Source organism: Chiloscyllium plagiosum, chromosome 3, assembly GCF_004010195.1.
Source record: "Chiloscyllium plagiosum isolate BGI_BamShark_2017 chromosome 3, ASM401019v2, whole genome shotgun sequence".
In the NCBI taxonomy this organism is placed as follows: domain Eukaryota; kingdom Metazoa; phylum Chordata; class Chondrichthyes; order Orectolobiformes; family Hemiscylliidae; genus Chiloscyllium; species Chiloscyllium plagiosum.
In genome coordinates this window covers 89,545,284-89,572,499 of record NC_057712.1, presented here as the reverse complement: position 1 = coordinate 89,572,499, position 27,216 = coordinate 89,545,284, and the positions used below count along the sequence as shown (strand labels likewise).

At 40.5% G+C, this 27,216-nt stretch overlaps 1 protein-coding gene across 1 annotated transcript in view; it reads right to left on the bottom strand.

The window, feature by feature from the left end:
* Positions 1-27,216, bottom strand: part of tfap2d (transcription factor AP-2 delta (activating enhancer binding protein 2 delta)) — a 119,353-nt gene that overhangs the window by 9,609 nt on the left and 82,528 nt on the right. Inside the window, exon 6 of the mRNA XM_043687491.1 lies at positions 18,922-19,063. Within this exon, the coding sequence (XP_043543426.1) occupies positions 18,922-19,063 (142 nt within the window). The remainder of the gene's footprint in view (positions 1-18,921; positions 19,064-27,216) is intronic.

Sequence of the window (27,216 nt, the reverse complement as noted above, 5' to 3'; positions counted from 1 at the left end):
TCTATCATTTTTCCACTCACTCAATCAAGCCATTAATAACTTCCTGCAATCGACAATCATTCTCTTCACTGTGAATTAACTGGTCAACTTTTGTATCATCTACGAATTTCCCAAACATGTGTCTTACATTTGAGTCTAAATCATTAAGTTATACCAGAAACTGCAAGGACCCAAAACAGAACCATAGAATTCACTTACCTTTCGCAAAACATTTGCTGGCCATTACTCTTTGTTTCCTGTTGTACAGGCCAATTTTGGATCCAACTCAACATCTTCACCTACATTCCATGGGCTTTAATTATCATCAATGATCTGCAATGTGGGACCTTGTCAAACCCCTCAATAAAATCCATGTAGAGAACACACATTGCATTACTGACAGTTATCCTTCTTGTTATTTCTTGAAATAAAATCAATTAAGTTAAGACTGAATATAGAATTGTACTATTTCTCATTAGGTTTGTTAGGTGTTGGCTAATATTGTGCTTTTGAAGTCAAGAATTTTTGTGCCGTCTGTGCCTCTCACACTATTGTATCTGAGTAGATAATTGAGTGATTGAAGTCTCATAAGTCTTATTGCCCATTTTTGGCACTCATAATTTGGCCTACATATTTGCTCCGCTAACTCTCTCCTAGAATTTTACGATCTATAGTACACACCTGTAAGTGTGAATGCCCCTCTTCTGCTTCTAAACTAAAGCCAAATGGCTTCATTTGATACTTCATTTAGTTCTGTTATCCTTCTTCACAGCTATGACCGATTCATAAACCACCTAACACCTTCATTTTTTAAAAAAATCCCATCTCCAACCTGCCTGAAAACTTTACATTCAGGGATGTTGAACTGCCATTCTTGCCCCTCTGTAAGCCAAACTTCCATCATAGCATTTATCAGATCTAATTCATTTGCAGAATCTTCAGGATAGATGGGAAGCAGAGGAAATGTGTCAAGTAGGAGTTATATTGAGGAAACCAGTTCAACAAAGGCAATAGTTGCCTTTCTTACATGTGAGAAAATAATTATTTTGAAGTTTAACTGTGCAGGTCATTCTATTTTAAAAAATGAAAGCATAGATCCATCATGAAAATGTGTTTGATGTACTAAAAGTTTATTGATTATGTTATCCAGTGCTTCACTTGATACAGGGTTATTCCAGTATGGTATTGGATTCCACACACAATTTTAACTTTGGCTGGTGGTAAAAGTGGCAACATATTTCGGGTGTACATCATATCTCTCTTGCTGCAGGGAGAAAGTGAGGTCTGCAGATGCTGGAGATCAAAGTTGAAACTTTATTGCTGGAACAGCACAGCAGGTCAGGCAGCATCCAGGGAACAGGAGATTCGACGTTTCGGGCACAGGCCCTTCTTCAGGAATGAGCTCTTGCTGCATCATTATCATTTATTTTGCACTATCATCCAAAATCAAAATTAACTTATATATTTTGAATTCTGGCCTGTGCTATATAATCTGGTCTCAACTTGGAGAGTGACAGTTTCTACAGCTGGCCTCAGGTATCCAGGACTATGAATAGGAGTGATCAGCCACTTTGCTGTTCAGTCATCAGGTTCGAAAATGCCCGCTTGTAGAATGGCGATCAAACTGGACTTTGTTGCCATGATTCCAATGGTAAAAGCAATCTCAGGAAGGAATTGAATTGGTCAAGGTACAGAAAGGCAACTGGTACCTGTAAAACTGTGCCCCATATAATTCAGAATTATCATGAAAGGTGGGAAAAATTGACAGGAAAGTTAAAAAAAAAAAGTTTGATTTGATGTTTGAGCTTTCCCTTAACTGTTTCAAAAGTATTTAAAACAAATGAAAGTTGAATAAATGAGTGGCACTAAAGTAAACCACATTTATTCTGTTTATAGCCTACCACAAGTAAGCATAATGTTTGTAGCTTTGGTGAATTTCCTATTTTATTACAAAAGGCATGGCTCAAAGGGATGAGCTGAAATTGAATGAGTTCTATAAATAGGTGGAAAGAAACTTTCAAAGTTGTTTTTGGAAATCTCCTCGGGGAAAAATACTTTTGAAGAAAAAGCAAAAGAAAAACAGACTTTAAATAGCACTCTTTGCTTCACATGATTTCAACTGTTTTGTGATATGTATAACCTCCACTCTTAGACTACTCTTCCTGAGGCCTACTCATGCAATGTTCTCCGATAGTTACTGAATATAAGTTATTCTTAATTATATTGACTCTTGCACTGACATATAAACTGTCAATCACACCAGACTGATAGCAATTAATATAACTTTTAAGAAAAAAAGTCAATAAAAAACACTTAGCCTCAGCACTGTATCACATACACAGGTACATGCTGTGTCTTGGAACTGTGGATTGATTTTTTTTTAGACTAAGCCTACAAAAACCTATACTCAAGAAACTGTATTTACATTTATTTTATTGGAAAATTACATATGCTGCAGTCAAAGCAATCCTCCAAGGAGCCAAAGTGAACTGAAACTGTAAATGTAGTTTTAAAGTTTATATTCTGATTTCACCTTCAACAAATGTTATTTATTGATATTCAGAAACTGTTTAATCTCAAAAAGATATTTCTCCAAGTCAATACAACTTATGATACTAAAAATGCTAAATTCATTTTACCCTGGAAAATATATTGCTTTGTGCTTCAGGAATTATTTCAGAAATTCCTTCAGTACTGAATCCCCCTGGTATTCTGCAGAATCTTAAGGGGAAGTTTTCTGTTGGAACCAGGATTCAGAAGAGGGCAAGAGGTGGAGATGAGTATGAGACAGATCTGATGTTCATCCCAAGTGACCCAGATACATTGAAGTTATGAGTCTCTATATGAACATGACACCTGGCTGGAATTGAAGTTGAACGGCTGAGGATCCTGGAATTGTATTCACTGGAGTTTAGAAGATTAAGGGGAGATCTAATAGAAACTTACAAGATAATACATGGCTTGGAAAGGGTGGAATCTAGGAAATTGTTTCCGTTAGGCGAGGAGACTAGGACCCTTGGACACAGCCTTAGAATTAGAGGGGGTAAATTCAGAACAGAAATGCGGAGACATTTCTTCAGCCAGAGAATGGTGGGCCTGTGGAATTCATTGCCGCAGAGTGCAGTGGAGGCCAGGACGCTAAATGTCTTCAAGGCAGAGATTGATAAATTCTTGATGTCACAAGGATTTAAGGGCTCTGGGAGAATGCGAGTAAGTGGAGTTGAAATGCCCATCAGCCATGATTGAATGGCGGAGTGGACTCGATGGGCCGAATGGCCTTACTTCCACTCCTATGTCTTATGGTCTTATGGTCTTAAGTTCTGGCAGCACCAGCCTACATGTCTCTGAAGGTGAAGGGGTTCCAGGAGAAGAATGGAAGGAAATGGAAGGGGGGGGGGGGGGGGGGCGCTGTCCATCACAGGAAGGCCTATCCTTCCTACTGAGGCCCAATTAAGACATTCCTCTACTTAATGGTATTTTTAACTTTGGTTGTGATAACTAAAATAAGATATGGTCAAAGTATTTTTAAAGGGAATGGGAAACATCTTCAGAGGACATCAAGTTCAAGCATTCTCCTCCAATTTCAAAAATCAATATGACATTTTAAATTTACATATCCTCTATTTAAAACAAAACCATCAACTTTACTGGTGGCATTGAGACTCTTGAGAAGCCTTAGCATTGATGAGAAACTGCTATAATAATGTGGATTCCAGAAAATTCTCAGTGTAAAACAAAGAAGGGACAAGCTTTCTGGTGCTGACATCTGCACATTTGAATGTCTGTTCTCTTGAATGACATGTGCTGGTAAGATGTCATTTCCCAACACTGATCAAAGATCACAGATCTGAAACGTTCACTCGGTTTTGCTTTCCACAAATGTTACCTGACCTGCCAAGTATTTCTGTTTAAGTTTCTATTCATGTAGCATCAGATAAAATTATGCAACCTGAGCCTAATAATGGAGTTATTCCAGGTCACTTCTTATGTCTGATACATCTGAATGACAAAGGCAGAATGGCAATTTCCTGCTTCCATTTTGACAGAGGAAAAAACATTTGAGAAACAATGTCAAAGACATTTGAAACTTATTGTGGCAGAGTTTGGGACAATGAGACAATTTTGTACTGTAAATGTTCTACCCAGGTATCCTGCCATTGAATGGTCAAATCTTCAGTCCACAAAAGATCAGGCACCATTTAGTGAAGTTAGAATAATGTCCATTCTGCATTTTCCAGTACCTAAGATAAAATATGAAACTCTGTGATATATTGTCATGAATGGATTTTATTGGAGGTTCATTCCATATCTGTAATGGATCTTCTGATAAATTTGTTGAAGAAATACAATGAATTTGAATGTTTTAATGTACAGGAGAGTGTCAGAATGCCTTTGACAGTTTGAAGTTTGTGCTGACAACTCCATTGATGTTTGTAGCACTGACTTACAAAAAAAGCTGTTCAAATAGGAAGTTGATGTCAGGAATATCAAGTTGGATACTATTTGACTACAGCATGATGAAATGGGCTTCTTGTCAGTTATTTCTCCAGAAAATTGAATGCTGTTTCAATAGAAATATTCAATGGTGGAGAAAGAGACACTGAAAGCTGAATCCTACCCTTTTGGCTAAGTGTGAGTTGCATTGAGTTTTTGAGGGATTGTGATAGAGAGACCTGGCAAGATTTCTCATTGTATCTTAACATGTGCACCTACTCCAATTCTATGGAATCCCTCACAGCCAATTTCAGCTCCATCTTACCATGTAATGTTCCCAGAGCAACTCACAACTCATCAAATATCTGCTGAAAGACCAGCATCTCTTCACCGTGCACCATCTTTAAAAGGCCACTCTACCCACATGAGCATTGGCAAATTTGGCATTGCTCCTCACTGGGCAATGTTATGGCACAGCAGCCACAAAGCCATACTGCTCATGGCATGCTCATGACACTCCATTGCATATGTAATCCCATTCTCTTACTCTGAGCTCTGTCATTTTGTAGGAGAGCTTGCTTTAGTTCATTTCCCTCATCCTTTTCCTTGGATGACTGCTTTTGTCATCCTGTCTGCTCAGCATTTTTCACAGCACCTCACACCCTGCTCCAGTTGTGTGGAAAACAATTGTGACTCACTGTGTCCTGGATATACTGGAGAGCACAGGACCCGGTCCATTCAATGCTGTGGAATTGCATTCTCAGAAATACTACTGTTGACTCCATCGTGGCCAGGTGCACCAACTTGCTGAAGGTATCAGCGAAGTATCCAACACATTACATTGAAATGAGAAAAGTTGTTACACTCTGACCCTCTTCCTATCCTGGATTCACATCTACCATTCCATTTTCCATTACACTCCTTCATCATTCTTACTTATGATACATTCCATTGTGCATTCTCTTCTTCTCACAGCACCATTGGAAGCTCCACATGTGATGGGACATTTCTGGCCAACATTCACTTCTTTTTAAGTTATTGCTGTTAACGGGCGGCACGGTGGCTCAGTGGTTAGCACTGCTGCCTCACAACACCAGGGACCTGGGTTCAATTCCTGCCTCGGGCAACTGTCTGTGTGGAGTTTGCACATTCTCCCCGTTTCCTCCGGGTGCTCCGGTTTCCATCCACAGTCCAAAGATGTGCAGGTTAGGTGAATTGGCCATGCTAAATTGCCCGTAGTGTTAGGTGGATTAGTGTGGGGTAAATATAGGGGAGTGGGTTTCTTTTTGGAGGGTCAGTGTGGACTTGTTGGATCGAAGGGCCTGTTCCACACTGTAGGTAATCTAAAAAAAACTTCTGCATCTCTGGGATAATAATGTTTGTTTCACTAGCACCAATGGCATGGTGCAATCTGCCTTTCACTGACATTTGTTGTCTTGGCACATTTGCTCTGCATGGATTACAAATGGATGAAGAAATATTTGCAAATGAAATGTAACTGGAACTTGCAAACTCTTGCTTCGTGTATTTGCACCTTCAGTGTCTGAAAGGTCCAGAAGACTGTCACATTCAGCTTGTTGCAAAACACACCAGTATTTTACAGTTTCTGATTTAGTCTCTTTTCTGCTCTCCCTCCCCTTTTGGTATCAGTTGCGTGTTGCTCTAATTCACACTTAATCCCTGAAGTCTAGATTAGAGTGGTGCTGGAAAAGCACAGCAGTTCAGGCAGCATCTGAGGAGCAGTAGAATCGACGTTTTGGGCAAAAGTCCTTCATCAGGATGAAGGGTTTTGTCCTAAACGTTGATTTTCCTGCTCCTCGGAAATTCTCCAGCACCATTCTAATCTAGACTCTGGTTTCCAGCAACTGCGTCATTGTTTTTACCTATTTAATCCCTGAACCCAAATCACTGATTATATGAGTGTCAATAGTGGCACCCTAAAGCAGGATGCTGCCTGAACTGCTGTGCTTTTCCAGCACCACTCTAATCTAGACTCTGGTTTCCAGCAACTGCAGTCATTGTTTTTACCTATTTAATCCTAGAACCCAAAATCACTGATTATATGAGTGTCAATAGTGGCACCCTAAAGCATTTCAGCCAAACTTTCAGTTCATCCAAAAATAAATCATCTAGACTTGCTGACTCTTTTCTTCCCCATCTATCAATTTATTATTCCGTCACAATATTTATCCTGGATTTTCTCCACATTTGAGCAGAAGCAATTTCCTTCCAACAGAAGCCTGTTTTCAAATGACTTTTGGTAATAAAGACATATTGCGTTGCAGGGTTTTTCACATGCCACATAATTCCTCAAAGAAATTGATAAAAGGGTTCAGATTCCTCTGCTTCTGAAGCCATTGTTATTCATTCCTGACATTACTGAACATAAGCATTGCTCAAATGAAACCAGACATTGCAACATTTTGACTTGCAGTCATCAGAACCAGGACACAAGAAATAGACTTGTTAAACAGATATTATTTGAGACAACGTGGTAGGAGTGTGCCACTTGGTTGGGCCGTAGTTAGCATGGGGATACAGCAAGAACAGTTAATGGTCATTAGCGGGTAAATTCTGATTGGTTGGGATGTTGTCATGAGGATGCAAAGAAAAGTCCATCTCCATGACCTCATTTCTTGAAAAAGCTGCAATGCGTGCATAAAATGCTTGAATCAAACCTGCTGGGGATCAGTCCCCTCAGCTTCAGGACATGTCTGTAAGGCCTCCTTAAAGTGGTGTCCTAGGCCTCACCATCTTCAGCTGTTTCATTAAGACCTTACTGCCATCATAAGATCAGAAGTGGGGATGCTCACCAATAATTGCAGTATTCAGTGCCACTCACTCCTCAGATACTGAATCAGTCCATGCTCATATGTAACAAGACCTGGATAATATCCAGGTTTGGGCTGACAAGTGGCAAGTAACATTCACCCCATACAGATAGCAGGCAATGACCATCTCCAACAAGAGACAACCTAACCACCACTTCTTGACATTCAATGGCATTACCATTACTGAATGCCCCACCATCCCCAACATCCTGAAGGTCAACTAGACTCACCACATAAACAGTGTAGGTACAAGAGCAACTCAGAGGCTAAAAATACTGCAAAGATGCTGACTCCCCAGACCTCATCCACCATCTACAAGGCACAAGTCAGGAGTCCGATGGGATTACTGGTTACTTGCCTGGATAATGCAGCTCCAATAACACTCAAGAAACTTGACACTGTCCGGGATAAAGCAGTCCACTTGTTTGGCACCACATCCACAAACATTCTGTCACTACCAAAAATGCTTAGTCATAGCAGCGTGTACCATCTAAAAGATGTACTGCAGAAATTTGTGAAAGATCCTCATACAGCACTTTTCTAACCTAAGACCATTTCCACTTAGGAGGACAGGGATAGCAGATGCATGGGAACACCATCACCTGCAAGTTCCCTTCCAAGACACTCACCATTTGAGTTGGAAGTATATCACCGTTCCTTCACTGTTGCAGTGTCAAAATCCTAGAATTTCCCCTCCTAGCAGCCTACCAACAGCACAAGGACTGCACCTCAGTGCCACCTTCTCAAACCAGGGATGGGCAATAAATGCTGGCCAGCTAACGGCACCTATGTCAAACAGGTGAATAAAGACAATTTTCTCTGCCTACAGAAACCAGGGTTCTGAGTATTAATGTATGTAGTAGGTAGCACGCGCAAATGCATCACACTATGGGCCCAGCTGATGACCTTAAATTGGTTTGTGGTGTAACTCCTAACATAGTTCAGGTTATTTAATAAATCATTTCTAAATGTAGAATCATATCGAATGGTAGATATACCTTCTACAGGCTTGCAAGCACAAGCACAAGCATCACTCTACCAACTGTGTATGATCAACTAAACATGTTGTTTAATACGGTCTCCCAGTTGTTGGGATAAATGGCCTACTTACCTAACATCACACCCTCACTGTAACTCATATCACACTACTGCTCATTTGTCTGCTAGGCAAGATGTCTATTTAGCTTGACAGCAGTATTCCATTACCAGTCTGATACCAGGTATGTAGGCTGATGTTTAACTCTATCATTTTACACGGAATTGAAGTAATCATATTTCAAGGCTGCATTCCCACCATTTTATTGATTCTTATTTTGCGAAACAAAAGGCATTTGTTCCATTTTTTTCCTGTAGAGATTAACAATGTTAGCACGGTAACCACTGGGGGGGAAAGTAAAATAAATTAAAACGTCATGATTTTGAGATGTCGGTGTTGGGCTGGGGTGTACAAAGTTACAAATCACACAACACCAAGTTATAGTCCAATAGGTTTAATTGGAAGCACTAGCTTTCAGCGCTGAAAATGTGTTGCTGGAAAAGCGCAGCAGGTCAGGCAGCATCCAGGGAACAGGAGAATCAACGTTTCGGGCATAAGCCCTTCTTCAGGAATGAGGAAAGTTTGTCCAGCAGACTAAGATAAAAGGTAGGGAGGAGGGACTAGGGGAAGGGGTGTCGGAAATGCGATAGGTGGAAAGAGGTCAAGGTGAGGGTGATAGGTCAGACTAGGATGGGGGCGGAGAGGTCAGGAAGAAGATTGCAGGTTAGGAAGGCGGTGCTGAGTTCGATGGATTTGACTGAGACAAGGTGGGGGGAGGGGAAATGAGGAAACTGGTGAAATCCGAGTTCATCCCTTGTGGTTGGAGGGTTCCTAGGTGGAAGATGAGGTGCTCTTCCTCCAACCGTCGTGTTGTTGTGGTCTGGCGATGGCTTTCAAAGCACTAGCTTTCAAAGTGCTGCTCCTTCATCAGGTGCTTGTGAATTGCACAATTGTAAGACACAGAATTTAAAGCAAAGGTTTACAGTGTGATGTAATTGAAATTATACATTGAAAAATATCTTGATTGTTTGTTAGAATGACCATGATAGTTTCACTTCTTTCATTGTAAATCACAAAACTTTTTTTAAAAATTACATTCTCAGGTTAACTGTAGCAATTGGTGTCAGTACAGATAAGATGTTGAGATGTTGAAGGTGTTAGCCCCCTGTGTGTGTGTGTGTATATATATGGTGCAATGGTGGTCACCTGTAATGTGATATGAACCCAAGTTCCCAGTTGAGGCCCTCCGTATGGGTACCGAACTTAGTATCAGCCTCTGCTCGGCCACTTTTCGCTGCTGCCTGTCCCGAAGTCCGCCTTGGAGGATGGTTACCCGAAGGTCCGACATTCGACCTCAGACCTTCGGGTGACCATCCTCCAAGGCGGTGGTGGGACAGGCAGCAGCGAAAAGTGGCCGAGCAGAGGCTGATAGCTAAATTCAGTACCCATAGGGAGGGCTTCAACTGGGACCTTGGGTTCATGTCACACTACAGGTGACCACCATTGCACTGTGTACACACACACACACACACACACATGCATGCACACAGAGGCACTCCTATACACAGAAATGCACACAGACACTCACATACACTCCTACAGACATGCATCCTCTCACAGACTTAGACCACTTTACACTCACACACACACATATACACTCTCTCTCACAGACACTCACAAACCACCCTCCCCCCAGACACACACACACACACAGATACGTTTGTGGGGTGAATTTGTACTTGCAGAGTTACATTGTACTTTGCTCAAAAACTGCATGAATCCATGTAAGACTCTGTTAACGCACTTTTTAGATTAGAATCAGTCTAAACATTATGGCATAGACAGGGAACACAGGGGGCTAACACCTTCAACATCTCAACATCTTATCTGTACTGACACCAATTGTTACAGTTTACCTGAGAATGTAATTTTTAAAAAAAAGTTTTGTGATTTACATATGAAAGAAGTGAAACTATCATGGTCATTCTAACAGATGAGAGACTTAACAAACAATCAAGATATTTTTCAATGTATAATTTCAGTTACATCACACTGTAAACTTTTGCTATAAATTCTGTGTCTTACAATTTTGTACTCCATAACCACCTGATGAAGGAGCGTCGCTCCGAAAGCTAGTGCTTCCAATTAAACCTGTTGGACTATAACCTGGTGTTGTGTGATTTGTAAATTAAAACGGATCTGTCTGATTTCAAACATGAGGTTAGTTATATTCTGAGGCATGAGGCAGCTAAGAACTGTTGTAGTGATAATCCTTTTAGGGAGTAAAACAGGTTTGTCTAATCCTTCAACAAAGCATGAGAGTAACATTGTTCAGGATTTTACACAGATGCAGAAGCCATGCCATCCCTGGGAGCTGTGAAAATTTTCACAATGTTTAGGTTTGTTTGCTGTGGTAGGATGTTCCAGTTGCAACAGCTCTTGGCCAATGGGAAGTCAGTCAGTTCTTCAGTCCCAGCAGCCCCTGTACGTGTAATGGTCAGGTGAAGAATTGCAGCAAGCCCTGTAGCAGAAACGCTGGGTTCGGCCTAAATTACATGGAGGTAAGTCTCTCAGGGCATATCAGACAGGCCTCAACAAGGGGGAAAGGCAATTAATTGCAGCAGTAGAGGAGGCTTATCCAGTGGAGTTGGCCCATGCCAGTAGGGGGATGCTAAGAAGGTGGAATCTCAACCAAGTGCAAAAGAAGACTGCCAGGCTTTTCTAGGTCGCCTCCATAGATGGCGAGATGCCAGCTGTGATGGAAAGAGTGCCTCAATTGGTTTAAGGGTGGGTTTGCTGCCTACCACAAACTGTTGTGATATTTAGGGGGTGCATCTTAAGCTGCTGACAATCTCTGCCATCTCATCAGGTGTACTCAGAAGAGAAATATAAACATTTTAGAAAGCTCACAGAGTACATGAGAAAGCATTGGCAAGTAGAATAAACACAAAACCCATTTTGTTTTGGTATGTAAAACTAGTTAGGGAAAGGTTCGGGCCCATCAGGCACCATAAGGTAATGTGTGTGTGGATCTGGAAGATGTGGTCACAGTCTTTAACACCTTACATTGGTCTTCGCAATGGTAAAGGATGGTGCTGGTATGGGCTTCACAGTGGTGAACTGTTAAATATTAGAAGAAATTTACATAGACAGAGGATGTACTGGCAGACATAGCAAGCTGAAACGTAGTTAAATCAGCAGGCCCAGATGTAACACATCTCAGACTGCTGAAGGAGACAAAGACGGTGATATTAGGATTTTCAAATCTTCTCTGGCAGAGGTGGGATGTCAGAGGACTGGAGGACTGCTAATGTTATCCTATTATTTAAAAAAGGGGAGAGGGATAGATAAGGAAATTACAGTCACTCTAACCTGCCTATTGGAAAAAATTCTGAAGACACAATACGTGTAGACTTGGAGAGACACAGGATAGTCAGGGATAATTAATATGGATTCGTTAAGGGATGGCCGTGACTGCCAAATTTGATCAAACCTTTTGAGGAGGTAACCAGGAGTTATTGATGAAGCTAATGCATTTGATGTGATCTAGATAGAACTTCAGCAATGTTTTTGATAAGATCTCGTGTGGCAGACTAGTTCAGAAAGTAAAAGCCCATGATATCCAAGGCAACTCCCATATTTGATCCAAAATTGGCAGAGAGGCAGGAAGCAGAAGGTGATGGAAGAGGGCAATGTTCCCTCAGAGCACAATTGCTCTGAATATCCATGTATGCCAATCCCAGCAGCCCACCTCCGGTTTTGGAAGTCGCTGCCACCTATGAACCTTGGAGGTCTGCGTAGAAAAAAAAATTGACGGATTATGTTTAGAGGGATGTTTCTGTGACTGGACATCTGATGCAGTGGAGTTCTACAGTGCTTAGTGCTGAGGCGCTTATAATTTGTGGCACACATTAGTGAGTTGGATTTAATTGTAGGGTTTATGATCACAACATTTGTGGATGATACAGAAATTGGTAGGGTGCTAAGCAATGAGAAAAGCAGTTGTGAACTGCAGGAGGATATCAGCAGGCTAGTGATCTGGGCAGAGCAATGTCAAATGGAATTCAACATGGAAAAGTGTAAGGCAATGCACTTGGATAGAGCTGACAAGGTAAGGAATTACATCATAAATAGTAGGACCCAGGAAAATGTTGAAGATAAGAAGGACCGTCATGTGCATTTGCATAGATTCCTGAGGTGTATTTCATCCCATCTTATCAAAATATGCTAAACAAGCTAATTGTCAGGAAAACCCAACAAGATAGCAAGATAACAAGAGCAAACTCTGGGCAGATTCAGCTCACTGCTTACATTGAATGAACGCCATGTTGCAAACCGAGGGCCAACATCTCAGGACATATGCACCCTCATGATCAAAGCATTGGCATAGGACATGACCCAACCTCTGAGAACTCTTATAGCATATCTCTGACCCACTTACAGGACATTTCTGTACTTCAATGTTGCACTAGCAACTTTTATTGTAATGCTGCAGAAAGGACTTAATGAAATTGGGGCACACACAATCAGCCCAAATTTCACCTTGGTCAGCCTTGATATTGCATATATTGTGCACTGTTTGCAGACCTATTAGTGTAAGGATTTGTCCTTGGTCACTCTTTGTGGCATTGTCAAGACAATGGTGGAGACTTCATGGAGTATCCCTGAAAATCCTTTGTTTACACAGTGAGGTGATAACCTAACTCTCAAGCATGAATCATCAACCAAAAGGATACAGGGGACAATTTGAACTAAATAAATATACCCATTCCACATGTGCACACTTCATCATACCTCAAAATCAATGCAGAATTATTATATCAGGCAGAGAAATACATGCATCACTCATCAATAGCCTCAGGAGTACTGATCGCACTTGGAATTGAGCAGAAATTGTCAGCACATGCCCAAACCGAGATTGTTTCAGAGACAAACACAACAGTGTGACAAAACAGATGCCAAACTAGAAAAATATTATAAACAGAAAAACTGGGTAATCCTATTATGACACAATGTAATCCAAGATGTATTTCAACTATTCAAATCTAACCAGCCTTCTGAAAATGTACAGCAGAGCTCACCATAACTGGGTAGTTTAGCATATCATCAATATATTTCTGAGACTTGCCAGTTTATTGTTTTTGTGTAATGATTTACTGAAACACAAAATTATTTTGTTTTCCTTTGATATTAATACTTTAAGTTTTTGTCTTTAAAGATAAATCTTTAAAAAAGCTTTAAAAAAGATGCTGTGATGATCTAATGGAATAGTCTTCACTTGCCTGGCAGAGTGCAGTTTCAACAATACTCAAGAAGCTTGACAGTATCCAGGATAAAGTAGCCCAACTGTTTGGCACTTTACTCACTAGCTTCCTCATTCAGTCCTTTCACCATCGATACACAGTGACATAATGTGTACTAGTTTGTACTCACCAAGCCTCCTTCAACAGTATCTTTCAGATTTGCAACCTCCATGTTACCTAAAAGGCCAAGGGCAACAGATGCATAGTAACAGCACTACCTAAACGTTCCCCTCCAAGTCATTCACCATCCTGACTAGGAAATAACTTGTCATTGCTTCACTGTTGCGAAGTTAACATCTTGGAACTCTTGCCCAAACAGGGTGCATCTACTCCAGATAGATTGCGGCAGTTCAAAAAGGTAGCTCACAACCATCTTCTGAAGGGTAGTTAGGAATAGACAATAATTGCTGACTTTGTCAGTAATGCCTACACTCGTGATTCAATTAAAAAGTTACCTGGACCTGTAAGGATGCATATCTTTAAATATTGTCAATCATTACTATCTTGATACAGTACATGATGTAATGGTTCCATGACTTGTAGTCAGTCTACAAACAGTGGCAGTCAAGAGTAGCTCCACATACTTGGCCTCATTGTTAACTCCATCTACATATAGTCTGGTCTTCACATAAAAAGAAGTTAACATAATTGTTTGACAAAAATATAAATTGCTGGAAAAGCTCAGCCAGTCTGGAAGCATCTGTGCAGAGATATCAGAGTTAACGTTTTTGGTCGAGTGACCCTTCCTCAGCAAGATTGTTTGACTAATCCGTGTTGTACAATTCTTATTTTTGTGTTGAAGAGAAAAAGGCAGCACCAACCCTTTTGTTAGAATGGGCATTAGCAACGGACACATCAACTCTTGCTGCCCATCCAAATGCACAATAGTCCACACTCCAACTCCCTATCCACTCCTCGGTTAGAAATTCAGCGAACTGATTAAGTGTTGTAAAGGAGCTTCACTGACATGATATGTATCCCTGCATGTTATTTTATGATATTCCCCCTTATATGTCCCTCTCTGAGCCACAAGACATAAAATTACAGGAACCGCTTTTACTCATATAAATGCTTTTTACTGTTACCATTCAATTTGTCAACTCATTGAGTCTACTGCTCAGATAAAGATCCCCTGGGCCCATCAAATCCATACTGGTCAAAAACAACCACCAACTATCCCATTTTCCAGCACTTGCCCCATAGCCATACATGCCCTGTCTTCGTAAGAACACATCTAAATACTTCTGACATGTTCTGCCTCTACCACTGGTACAGGAAATGGGTTTCAGACTTTCTAGAGCATGGGGAAGCACATGGCTGAGTGTTAACATTGCTGTCTCACAGCACCAGGGTCTTGGATTCAATGTCATCCTCGAGTGACTGCCTGAAGTTTATATGTTTTCCCTGTGTTTGTGTGGGTTTCCTCCCACAGTCCAAAGATGTGCAGGTTGGATAGGTTGGTCATGTTAAATTGCTCATAGTGTCAAGGGATGTGCAGGCTAAGTGGATCAGCTATGGGAAATGCAGAGTTATGGGATTGGTGGGATGCTATTCAGAGGGTTAATGTGAAATCAGTGGGCTGAATGGCCTGTTTCCACACTGTAGAGATTCTATGCTGAGTTGATATTTTACTATGCCTGATTAGACGAGATATCAAATGGCTGGCTCTCTTGGATGGTAAACAAAGATAGAAAAGTTAGGGAATCACAACAGCAAGACAGAGTTAGTGATTCACGCAGCACGAAAACAGACCCTTTGGGCCAAGCAGTTTATGCTAACATAACCCTAAACTAAACTAATGTCATCTGCGTGCTCCTGGTTTATATCCCTCCAAATCTTTCCTATTTATGTACTTATCCAAATGTCTTTTAAACTTTGTAGTTGTACCCACATCCACCACTTTCTCAAGAAGTTCATTCCACACATGAACCACCTCTGTGTAAAAAAAATTACTTCTCATGCCTTTTGTAAATCTCTCTCCTTTCACCTTAAAAATGTAACCCCTTCTCTTGAAATTCCCCCATCCAAGGGAAAAGGCAGCTACCATTAACTCTATCTATACCCCTCATTACTTTATAAACTTCTATAAGGTCACCTCTCAACCTCCTACGCTCCAGTGAAAAAAGCCTATCCAGTCTTTCTTTATAACTCAAACCTTCCATACCTGGCAATATCCTGGCAAATCTCTTCCTAACCCTCTCCAACTTAATAATATCCTTTCTGTAACTGGGTGACCAGAACTGGAAACAGTATTCTAAAAGTGGCCTCAAAATTGTCCTGTACAACCTCAAAATAACTTCCCAACTCCTAACCTTAAAGGACTGAGGAATGAAGGTAAGCATGCCAAACACCTTTTTAACCACCCTCTCTATATGTGATGCAAACTTCAAAGAATTACATATCTGAACCCCCAGGTCCTTTTGTTCTGTTAAACTATACAAGGCCCGACCATTAATTGTATAAGCTCTACTCATATTTGTTATACCAAAATGCAATACCTCGCATTTATCCAGATTGAACACCATCTACCATTTTTCAGCCCATTGACCCATTTAGTCAAGATCCCTTTGTAATCTTAGAAAACCCTCTTCACTGTCTACTATGCCGTCAATTTTAGTGTTGTTCGCAAACTTACTAGCATACCTTTTTTTCTCATCCAAATCATTTATTTAAATGACAAACAAAAGAGGAGCCAGAACTGATTCCTGTGGAGCACGACTGGTGACAGGCCTCCAGTCCAAAACGTAACCCTCCATTAATACTCTTTGTCGCATGCCATTAAGCCAATTATGCATTCAATTGGCAAGCTCATCCTGAATCCCATGTGATCTGGTCTACCATGCAGAATCTTGTAGAATGCTTTACTAAAGTCCAAGTGAACAACATCTGCCCTCATCAATCTTTTTGGTAACTTCCTCAAAAAATTCAATCAAGCTCGTGATACATGATTTTCCTTGTACAAAACAACGCTGGCTATCCTTAATCAATTTTTGCCTTTCTAAATATCCATAAATCCCAGTTTTTCAGGGCTGGGAAGGGTAATGGTTGGTGAAAGTGAGGACTGCAGATGCTGGAGATCAGAGTCAAAATTAGAGAGGTGCTGGAAAAGCACAGCAGCTCAGGCAGCATCCGACGTTTTGGGCAGAAGCCCTTCATCAGGAATGAGGGGGATAGTGTCGGGGGACTGGGTTTGTTTCTAGCCTCAGGTACCTATTTATGTGAAAATGTGACACAGTGGCTCAGTGGTTAGCAATGCTACCTCACAGTGCCGGGGGCCTGGGTTCGATTCTAGCCTTAGGTACTTGTATGAAAATTTGGGGTGATGGTTGGGACCACCAGGGTAGCCTTTGCTGCTTGTGGGCCCCTCTTTGAGTCATAGAGCCTGGATTCCAAGATCTCCATGAAGCTGAAGGCATCGTCACTATGCCAACAGCAAAATAACTGGGAGTACTGCAAGTGTTCATTAAAAGGGCCTTTAATTCTGCCAGTTGGCTGCAATCTGTCACATAGCCCTGCCTCCTGCCCACTGCTGGCAGCTTCAGAGCAGCAATGTGGATCCATCCTGATGCGACTCCTTGCTATTTTACTAACACGCGCGCACACACACAAACATTTAACTGATATTTCTGGAGCTACCAAATCTATTTAAAAATATTCACAGTAGGTAGCTTAGCTGAGAAGAATCTTAATATTGTTTAGCTTGTTGGAGTCTGATTCCAATGTTGCATTTCTCAATATGGAAGAAATCCCTAGTGCATCAGAATTCATGGTTTAGGAGTATAAAACTGAAACTGATTTCATTACAGTTGGATAGGCTGCGACTATACTTGCTATTAGTGTTCCAAATTAATACAATAAAATGAAATTTGAGTGGTTAATAAATCATTAAATGTCTTCTGAAATAACTGCTAAAGGTTACACTGAAAGACAAGTGTGCCATCTAGTGTGGTATTAAGTCAAAATGTCCTTCAGATGGTTACAGATTCTATGACAGGTCTGAGTTGGGTTTGTTGACCTTTCAGGACAGAAAACCAAACCTGTCCAACTGCCTCAATCACTCCAACCTCTCACCCTCATAACTTGTAGCCCTCCACTCCCTCCGCTCCAATCCCAACCAAAAAAAGAGGGCCAGAAAAGTCGATTCTCCTGCTCCTTGGATGCTGCCTGACCTGCCGTGCTTTTCCAGCAACATACTCTCAACTCTGATCTCCAGAATCTGCGAGACCTCACTGTCTCCTGACAGAACAATCACAGGATTACAAGAGGCTGGGGGTTAGCCACTTCTGCTTGCTATTTAATGCCCCAACTGGAAAGTATATGTTGACTATAGTGTGTTGGGTTGCACCATTTTTCAGCTTTTATATGATCTCCTTAAGCCCTAAAATAGTAGGCAGGAACCGAATGCACTTTTCTGGCTAGAAGTTCATCCCTCCTCTTCACCCTCATGATGGGCAAAAATAAGCAAGAACCAATATTTACCTATATCTGAAGTAGGTCAGTTGCAAATACATAAATAAGCCCCCTAATTCAGGCCCTTCCTGCCTTGGTTTGATTCTGACTCTGAGAAAATCAACTCTGAAATATAATAGGATTATAACAATCTTCTCTGTTTCTGGTTGCTATTCAATCTCCCACAACCAGACCTCGAAAACGTTCATCCTCAACTCCTGACAGGGAGGGTGGTGGTAGAATGGCAATGCCACTGAACTAGCAATCCAAAATTCCAAGCCAGCAAACAAAACCTGCATCAAAGAGGTGCCTGAGGACAACCATATAGCAATTGTTGTAAAAACCTATTTGGTTCACTAATGCCCTATTAGAGAATGAAATCTGCCATCCTTATCTGGTCTGGCCTTCTTGTAACTCCAGAGCCAGAGCAATTGAATTGACTCTTACCTGTGTGTGGGCATTTTGGGACAGGCAATAAACAGTAGTCCAGCCAATGACACCTATGTCACTTGAAGAAATAAACAAAGTCCTGAGAACTTCAAAGCACTTAGCTGATGCTGATTTCTCCTACAGTATTGCTTTTGTTACAGTGTTGTCTGAGGTTTAATATTTGAGGTTCCTGGTCTCACTACTACAAGTGAAGGAATAAGTGCATGCTTCTGAATTAGTTTCAGTAATTGTCAGATAAGACAGCATCAAGTGTGAGTGGGATGCTCCAATGTCAGATAGCCTGCAGAACACACTGTTTAAGCCACACATGATTACAATGAAAAGCTATAGATTCTAATAGAGGCAAAGATCATCATTTTTTAACAAGAGAGGGATGCAGTGTTCTGGAAGGGAACAAATGAAACTGGTTCAGAGTGAAAGAGTAATTCAGATTACTTACTTTGTTGCTAGAATCATCTTTTTCCTTGGCGTCTGTTCTTTTGGTTCAAGATGTTGTCGGGCTAGCTGCTCTCCCACTGCTTTGGCTGGAAATTCTGTCTCGCATGTATAGCCAAAATCCCGTGCCAAATGGAGGGCCTCGCCTAATGGGAGAAGAGAAATTACTTTTAAAATCTAAATGACCAATATACCTGGAGAATAAAACTGTGTTAAATCAACTTGTTGACCAGAAGCTAGATTTCCATCTGATAGAAAACCCAAATTCAGCACCGAATTCTTAGAGCTTCAAATGTTAAATAACTTACTCTCAACTTCAATATTTCATGATAGTATAAACACTCAGTTATATTGTCTGTGGATCTGAATCCACACCAACACTTCAATAAATGTTATTTTGCAACTGGATACATATTCCAATGGATGAACATAAACAGCACCTTGCAATGATCAGACTGCAGGGTGCTGTTCTAATTAACAGCTACTGTGTATACTGCACTGGAATACCTGGAAAATTCAAACCACAGATTTTGACTCACTTGTCATGAATGATATTCACAGTCTTGTATTACCATATGATTATTCTTAGTTCAATCAGCCCACTAGATGGTGCACTTTATGGTGTCGACATGCCTTTTTGAAAGAGAGAGAAGGGAGTCTACAAATGCCTCACATTTTCTGTGGCTTCCTGGTTTCTGTTGACATTGAGTAGGATTTATAATAGCTCCAGAGAAATTTGCATGATAGGTTAACTTGAATACCTTGCATGTCAAAGAAAAAGGCATCAGGAATGGAACCTAAAATGACAAACATCCAATGATAATGCTTTTTTGTTTACAAAAACAGATGAACTTGCATCAAAATAAAAAGAAAATAAAACTAAAGATCAACAACAGAAGGCAGCAAAGCAGCTTACAATGTTCATAAGAGTACAAGTTTAATTCTATGGAATTTTAAAAAAATAAATAACTTGTGAAAAAGACTTACATAGTATCTTTCACACCCTCAAAATATCTGAAAAAATTTTCCGGAAAATGAAATACATTTGAAATATAATTATAGTTTCTGTAATGTAGGATACTAATGCACAATAAGATCCCACTTTAAGGCAGAGACAGTTAAATAATTGACTAATAATGGAATGAAAGGGTATCAGCAATGTGCAGGAAATTGGAATTGAGATGTCAATCAGATCAGCCTTGACCTTTTAAATGTGGAACAAGCTGAACAGGGCTAAACAGCCTACTCCTCCTAATTTGTATATTCATATGTTACAACCATCAGTCATATGAACCAGATAACCTGCTTTTGTGGTGTTGACTAAGGGACATGTATTGGCCAGGATACAAAGGATAGCTCCCCTGCTCCTCTTCAAAATAGTGTCATATCATCTTTTATGTTCACCTGAGAGACAGGACCTTACTTTAATGCCTTATTCAAAAGATGGCACTTCTAACAGTATAAAGTGCCCTCTAAACGGCTCTAAAGTGTCAATCTTGATTTTTGTGTTCAATTTCCTAGTGACACTTGAACCTACAATATTCTGACACGGGGTAAGAGTGATATCAATTGAACCGTAGCCTACTGTAGCCTTCAACGAAGTTTTTTTGTTGGATGTGCAGGCATCCTCAAATCACAAAAATATAAAACAAGATAGAAATTTGTAAATTGTGGATATCGCAGATTTGATGAGGGTTGAAAGGTATATTTAACATCACTTCAGCCTCACATTGGCTACAATGTATGGGTTGGAGTGTAAGTGCAACTGATCCAGAGCAAATGTATCAACATTTATAGTTTGCCTTTTTGAACATTTTTAGATGTTCCCCCATTTTTCTTTCTCATTTTCTCCCTTTCCCCCTTCTAAACCTTTTGAAACCTTGTTAAAGTACAATTCCACAGTGTTAAGTTTTGAATCAGTAGCTGGAAAACTTAAACAATTATCTGCAAAAGAAAGGAGAAAAACTTGCATTTGTAGAATTCTTTTCACACTCTAAGGGAATCCTGAAGCTCTTTGAAGCCAATACTTTTGAAATGTACTCAATTGCTTCACAGCTAAACACATACAATGAGGTATGATCAATACTGAATTGTTAACTGACCAGATCATCTTGTTTTTGATGGTGTTAAGGGTTAAATGTTGGTTGGGATATTGGACTCCTGTTCACTTTATTAAATAGTGACAGCAAATCTTTTCCTTGAACAACGATAACCTGATTTAATGTTCCATCTCAATGACAATATCTCCCAACTTGCTGCATAGTTAACAGCATAATCAACCCAGTTTGCACACTCAACTTTGTATGTGGACCTTAAACCTACAATCATCTGACTTAGAAGTGAAAGTTTTACTGCTAAACTAACCTGATTCTGAAGTACAATAAACTAAGACATTGCATGCACTTAGGAGAATCTTATTTACGCAGCAGACATTTGTCACATGAATTCTTTATTATCAACAGCAGTAGAAGCAAAATCCATCATAGCTTTGCTTTAACCAGGAAGTGATTAGGAACTTTAAAAAGGAAACAATAAAAAAGAACAACTTACATCATGATGGTGCCTTCAAGGACCTCAGGCAGTCTGAAAGCCCTTTTCGCTCACTAAAATATTTCTTGTTGTACTGCAGCAGCCAATTTATAAACAAGTTCCCACAGACAGCAATGACCAAAACAAAATCAGTGTTTGTGATGTTAGTGGTGGGGGGTTGGAAATTGGCCAGGATGTTCATGAGAACTTTCCTGTTCTTTTTCAAACTAATGCCATACAGAAAATTGTATTCAGAGAGGACAACAAGATGAAATTAAGAAGGCAAAAGACTAGGTTAGGTTTTCAGTAGGTTTGATTGGCTGATTGATACCCATATGTCGATGAAGCTTCAGACGTTCTTTGGTGGCTAATTCAAGTAATCATTCTTGTTGGTGTGAATTTCAGTCAGACAAATTTTATGTCAAATTTTCACCTAATTTTGTCTTCATCCAACATATTTTGATCTGCTTTTCTGGAGAGACCATCATTTGTAGATAGCTCATATCACTGAGTTTCTTGTAGCACTGAACCACCACACTCTGGAAAGTCCAGATGACCAGAACCATGTGTCAAATCTAATCATACATTGCAGTCCACTTAGGATTCAGATGAGGAGTAATTTCTTCGCCCAGAGAGTGGTGTGTCTGTGGAATTCACTATCTCAGAACACAGTTAAATCCACAACATTGAATATTTTCAAGCAGGCATCACATATGGTTCTCAGAGCGAAATGGATTAAAGGCTATGGGGAGAAAATGGGAACAAAGTTATTAAGTTGGATGATCAGACATGGTCATATTGAATGGCACAGCAGGTTGGAAGGTCTAAATGCCAAACTCCTGCTCCTTTTTTTCTGTTTCTATGTCAAATTAAGAATCTTCCTGTTCTATGGGGCCCAACGATTCACAGTTTAAAACCCATGCGCCTTTGGGAGAAGAAAACGTGCAAGTGGTTCAAGCAAAAAAATTATTAAAATCATAGAGACATAGAAATCTGAAGCACAGAAAAAGGCCCTTTGGCCCACTGAGTCCACGAAAATCAAAAACAACTACCTAACGAGTCTAATCCCATCTTGCAGCACTTGACCCATAGCATGATGTGCCAAATTCTGCTCACAAGCAAAATTCTTGTCCTAGCATTCAAAACTCATTTAGAAATATGGATGTTTTGCTTTCAACGTTGAGAACTTCCATATTGCTAATCTCACCCAATTTTCACAATTGATGCAGCAATTCCCGAGTCATTCAGAGGCTGGAAAGATTTGCCCATTCTTCCCAAATTATTGAGCTGAATTTTAACTTTCAGACCCTTTCACAGTGAAGTTCGTTGACAGCATTTCAAGAATTTGATTTTTTTTGCAATGTGTTGGCCACTTTTAACCCAACGCTGATTGCTAGGTTTCCTGATTAAAGTGAAAAGGCTTGGTGATGACTCCACTCCGGTGGTTAAAGGGACCCTCACAACTGCAACATTGTCGATGTCTTTTGAGAGAACCAGAGCTTACATAGATAGAGACATCAAGCGGCAAGACAATACAACGTTTCAGCAAAGCTTCCCTGGAGATAATGGTGTGAGTCGTAAGAGTGCCCAGAGAGATGCTGTGAGTCTCAGAGAATAAGCAGGAGGTGGCCAAAGAGGTCAACGGGACCTGGGTCACAGAAGAGATTATATGAACTGATCAGTGCAAGAAAGATTTCTTACTCAATTACATTATTAGTGCTTCTGAATCTCTTGTTGCACATTGTTCTCCTCATACATTGCATCATCTTCAGACATTAGCTATTCCTCCAAAGAGAAATCCATTGACTCGGCTTCGAAGCTAGATTTTGGACAAACATGCATGATGACATTTCTGTTCTGAGGAAGTGCCTTTGGACGTGAAACGTTAATTCTGTTTCTCTTTCCTTTGATGCTGCTACACCTTCTGGGTTTTTCCAGCATTTTCTCATTTTATTTATGATGGTGGTTGCAGAGCAGATGAACATTAGTGGAGTGGAACCCCTTGCATTTAAAGACAAATGTGACAAATATTCTCTGTATGACTCACTGGACCTGTGAGAATTCAGAAAGGTAGAAAATCCAAGCACGCTATCATGCTGACTGATCTCATCAGTTACAAAGTGCTGGCCTTGACAAACATGGGATTCATTCCCTAAGCAGTGCAATTTGATTGTGAAATTCCACAAATGTCATGTGCAGATCCTTGAAGAAGGCAAAGAACTTCAGAGTTGCGGTGGCCTTAACTGCTACTGGCAGTGCCTGTACGCCTGGTCCATTTGGTTGAAGGTCTTCTTCCAGGAGACAGCAAGTATGCACAGCCATATGACAGGAAAGTCTGAGCTCCTGAGACACTGACACTCAGACACATTCAGAAAATGAATTCTCTACCTGAAAGGCATTTATTATGGTCTTGCCTTTTACAAGCTGGAGCTCTGAGTTTAGCACCAATCTCTGTGGACTACTGGATGGTTTAGGAGAAAATTGATGATGCTCCTCCTATGGCGGTTAATGTTGCCATTGCTACTTCCCTTGGTCCACATTTGATGTGCAAGGAAGAGCTGCATAAGCTCCTCCCATTATGCTGCATGGGCTGACAGCCAGATCAAAAGCAAAATACTCCAATGTGTTGGAGTGGCCACCAAAGTACTGAAAATCGCTCCCATAGGAGTAGTAGAAGTCATGTGAATCTTCCACTTAAACAAGTAGGTATTATTTCAATATTAAAAGTCTATCTTATTGTGAATTGTTCATTCTTGTCAGACCCTGCTGTCATCTCACTCTGTTTGTCTTAGCTGGTTCCATGAAACATGGACCACCTATACACACAGAGATTGTTTGAAGAAATGCATTTGTACAGCATAGCTTGTACACTGTGATCACATAATCTAATGACCACTCATGTTATTCTGTGTTGAGGCATGAAGGAAGAAGCCATTAAAGGCCTCTTATACACTGTGTCAGAAGTATGAAGCTGAAATTGTGTGGATTTTGAGAACTAAGAGAGCCAGTTGCTGTAAAACTTCAGTCTGCAACTTTGTATTACTGGCAGGTCAGTGTTGCTTTGAATTTTCCAGACCCTGCAACTATGGAGTTGAATGGTGACCTGTGACAGAATTGAAATTTGTTCCACTCTCGATGGGAAAATTTGGAAAAGCTACAGAGAAAAAGAGAAAACCATGAACAAAAGAACAACTCTGCTTTCAATGCTAGGGAAAGTAGGAAGACAAATTGCCTGAACTTTACCAAAGATCAGGAAAGCCATAATGGAGAAATTTTGTAGTTTTTGAAGACCCTCTTTGAACCTTTTTGCTAATATTATTTGTGAACAGTGTGTGTTTAACATTAGAACATGGGAAGAAATAAAGACATATTGCAGAAACACCAGCAGAAAGATAAAGACCAAAATACCGTATGAAAATATTCAGGAGAATAGCAAGCACAAAAGAACACATGAAGTATGAGGAAAACAGAACTCTAACTACAACGAGCAGAATAATTTTGTACACAAGCATTATGCTGGAAAGAAGCAAGTTTATAATGGTGGCTGCTGAAAAATGTCAGACAATGGTTCTGACAAATCGATCTACACACACAGGAATGGATTGACACCTTCCTATCTCAAGTTGACGAATAGTTTGTGACTGTTAGAATGATGACCACAGACTGGAGCTATTTGCAACATCATGGGCTTCACATATCGATGTGAAGTAACCCAACATGATGATTCAAAACTGAAGGCATTGAAAGATAAAGTTGGGTTTATATGATGAAATAATGCTCACTACAAAAGGACAAAGTAAACTGACAGCTGAATGAAATGGTAAGAAGAAGGACCTGGAGTTCCAGATAGCAGATACTAAGCAGATACCTTAAAAGCTTGGAATGCTATGTGCACCAGAACGGATTTGCAGCATTTTCCAGGGCAACAATCCACTGACTGTTTAACAGATCATAAGAAATTTAAAAGGTCTTTGCATAGGTCTGTGCTGTCATTCTTGTGCAGATCATCTTGAAGTAACGGAGAGTGCGAGACTAATTAAACATCTGCTGAGGAGAGATCCAACTGTCCTCAGGTCCAGCCTGAAGGATAAGATAGAGAAGCTGATAAAGGGAGGAATCAAGGAAGTGACAACTCCTACAAACTGGATGAGCAGTATGATAGCAGTAAAGCAAGTTAGAAATCTGACAGTACACATGAATCCAAAGGATCTCAATAAAGCTTTGAAGAGATCTCACTATCCCATGCCAATCATTGAAATAATGTTGCCACAATTTGCTAATGCAGGGATTTTTACTGCTTTAAATGTGAAGGCTGGATACTGACAAGCAAAGTTGGATGTAAGGAATCATTTTCTAAACTCCTCCTTCATGCCACTTGGGAGCTATAGATGGTTGTGCATGCGGTTTGGCATTCCTCTTGCTCCAGTTGAGTGTCAATGCAGTTGAGTGTCAGCATGAGATAGTGGCATTCCTGTTAATGAAATTTGGATAATAAAAGAAAGAACTGCAGATGCTAGAGATGCTACTAGAATCAACCACAAAGTGCTACAGAAACTCAGCAGGTCTGGCAGCACTTGTGGAGAGATAAACAAAGTTAACATTTTAATTCCAATATTATTTGTTCAAGAAAGCATTACCAACCCTTCCTACTCTTGAACTGAACTAGCCATATAAGTAGGAAGTGCCTCTTACTCATTCACTGGAGACACCTCAGACACTTCTTTTGCTCGTGCATCACCATTAACTGCTTATCCGCTCCCATCAGACTCAATCCCTCCTTTAGTCTCACTGGAGAAACAAATGATCCGCAACCTGGAGCAGAGGCCAAGAATCCTGTGGCTACGGTGAAGGGGAAGGGGTGGGTGGGCGGAAGGAGTGAAGGTGGTGAAGACATCAGGCTCCTCATTCTCTACGAGGAAAAAGTTCTGGATTTCTGGACCTTGCTTCCATGAAAAGGTCAGAAGTAGGGATAGTTACCAATGATTCCACATCGTTTAGTACCATTGGCAATTCCTCAGATACTGTAGCAGTCCATGTCCAAATGCACAATATTCAGGTTTGATCGAATAAGTGACAAGTAACATGTCAAATAAGCACAAGGCAATGACCATTTCCAATAAGAGAGAATCTAATCATCACCCTTAGCATTCAATTACATTACTATCACTAAATCTCATGCTATCAACTGTCTGGGGATTACTTTTGGCAAGAAAATGAACTGAACTAGCCATATAAGTACTCTGGTTACAAGAGCAAGTCAGAAGCTATGAATCCTACAGTGAGTAACTAAACTTCTGACTCTTCAAATCCTTTTCACCATCTAAAAGGCACAATTTAGGAATGTGTTCGAGAACGGCGGGTGCTGGGCGGAAGTGAAGTCGGAGCGCAAAGCCGGTCGGGAAGGTAAGTGATTGTTATTTGAGTGGGTGTGTTCTAGACCCCAGGTCCTACAAAGTAGGGCTTCACTCCCACCCTCTTCCTCGAAAATAAATTAAAAGTCCACAGACTTGCCCCAAAAAGAGGGTCCAAGGGAGTTCCTGTGGAGTGAAGAGTGAGGCTTTAGCTCAGGAATCTTTGACAAGGAGGTTGAGTGAAGTGATTATGCCACAGTTGAAGAGGGTGAAGACATGACTGCCAAGCTGGTTCAGTGTGTTACGTGCTTGATGTGGGAGGTCAACGACTCTGGTGTGTCTGGCTCGTATAAGTGTGGAAAGTGTGTGTATGTTCAGCTACTGACACAGTATATTGCAGCACTGATGAAAGAACTCGA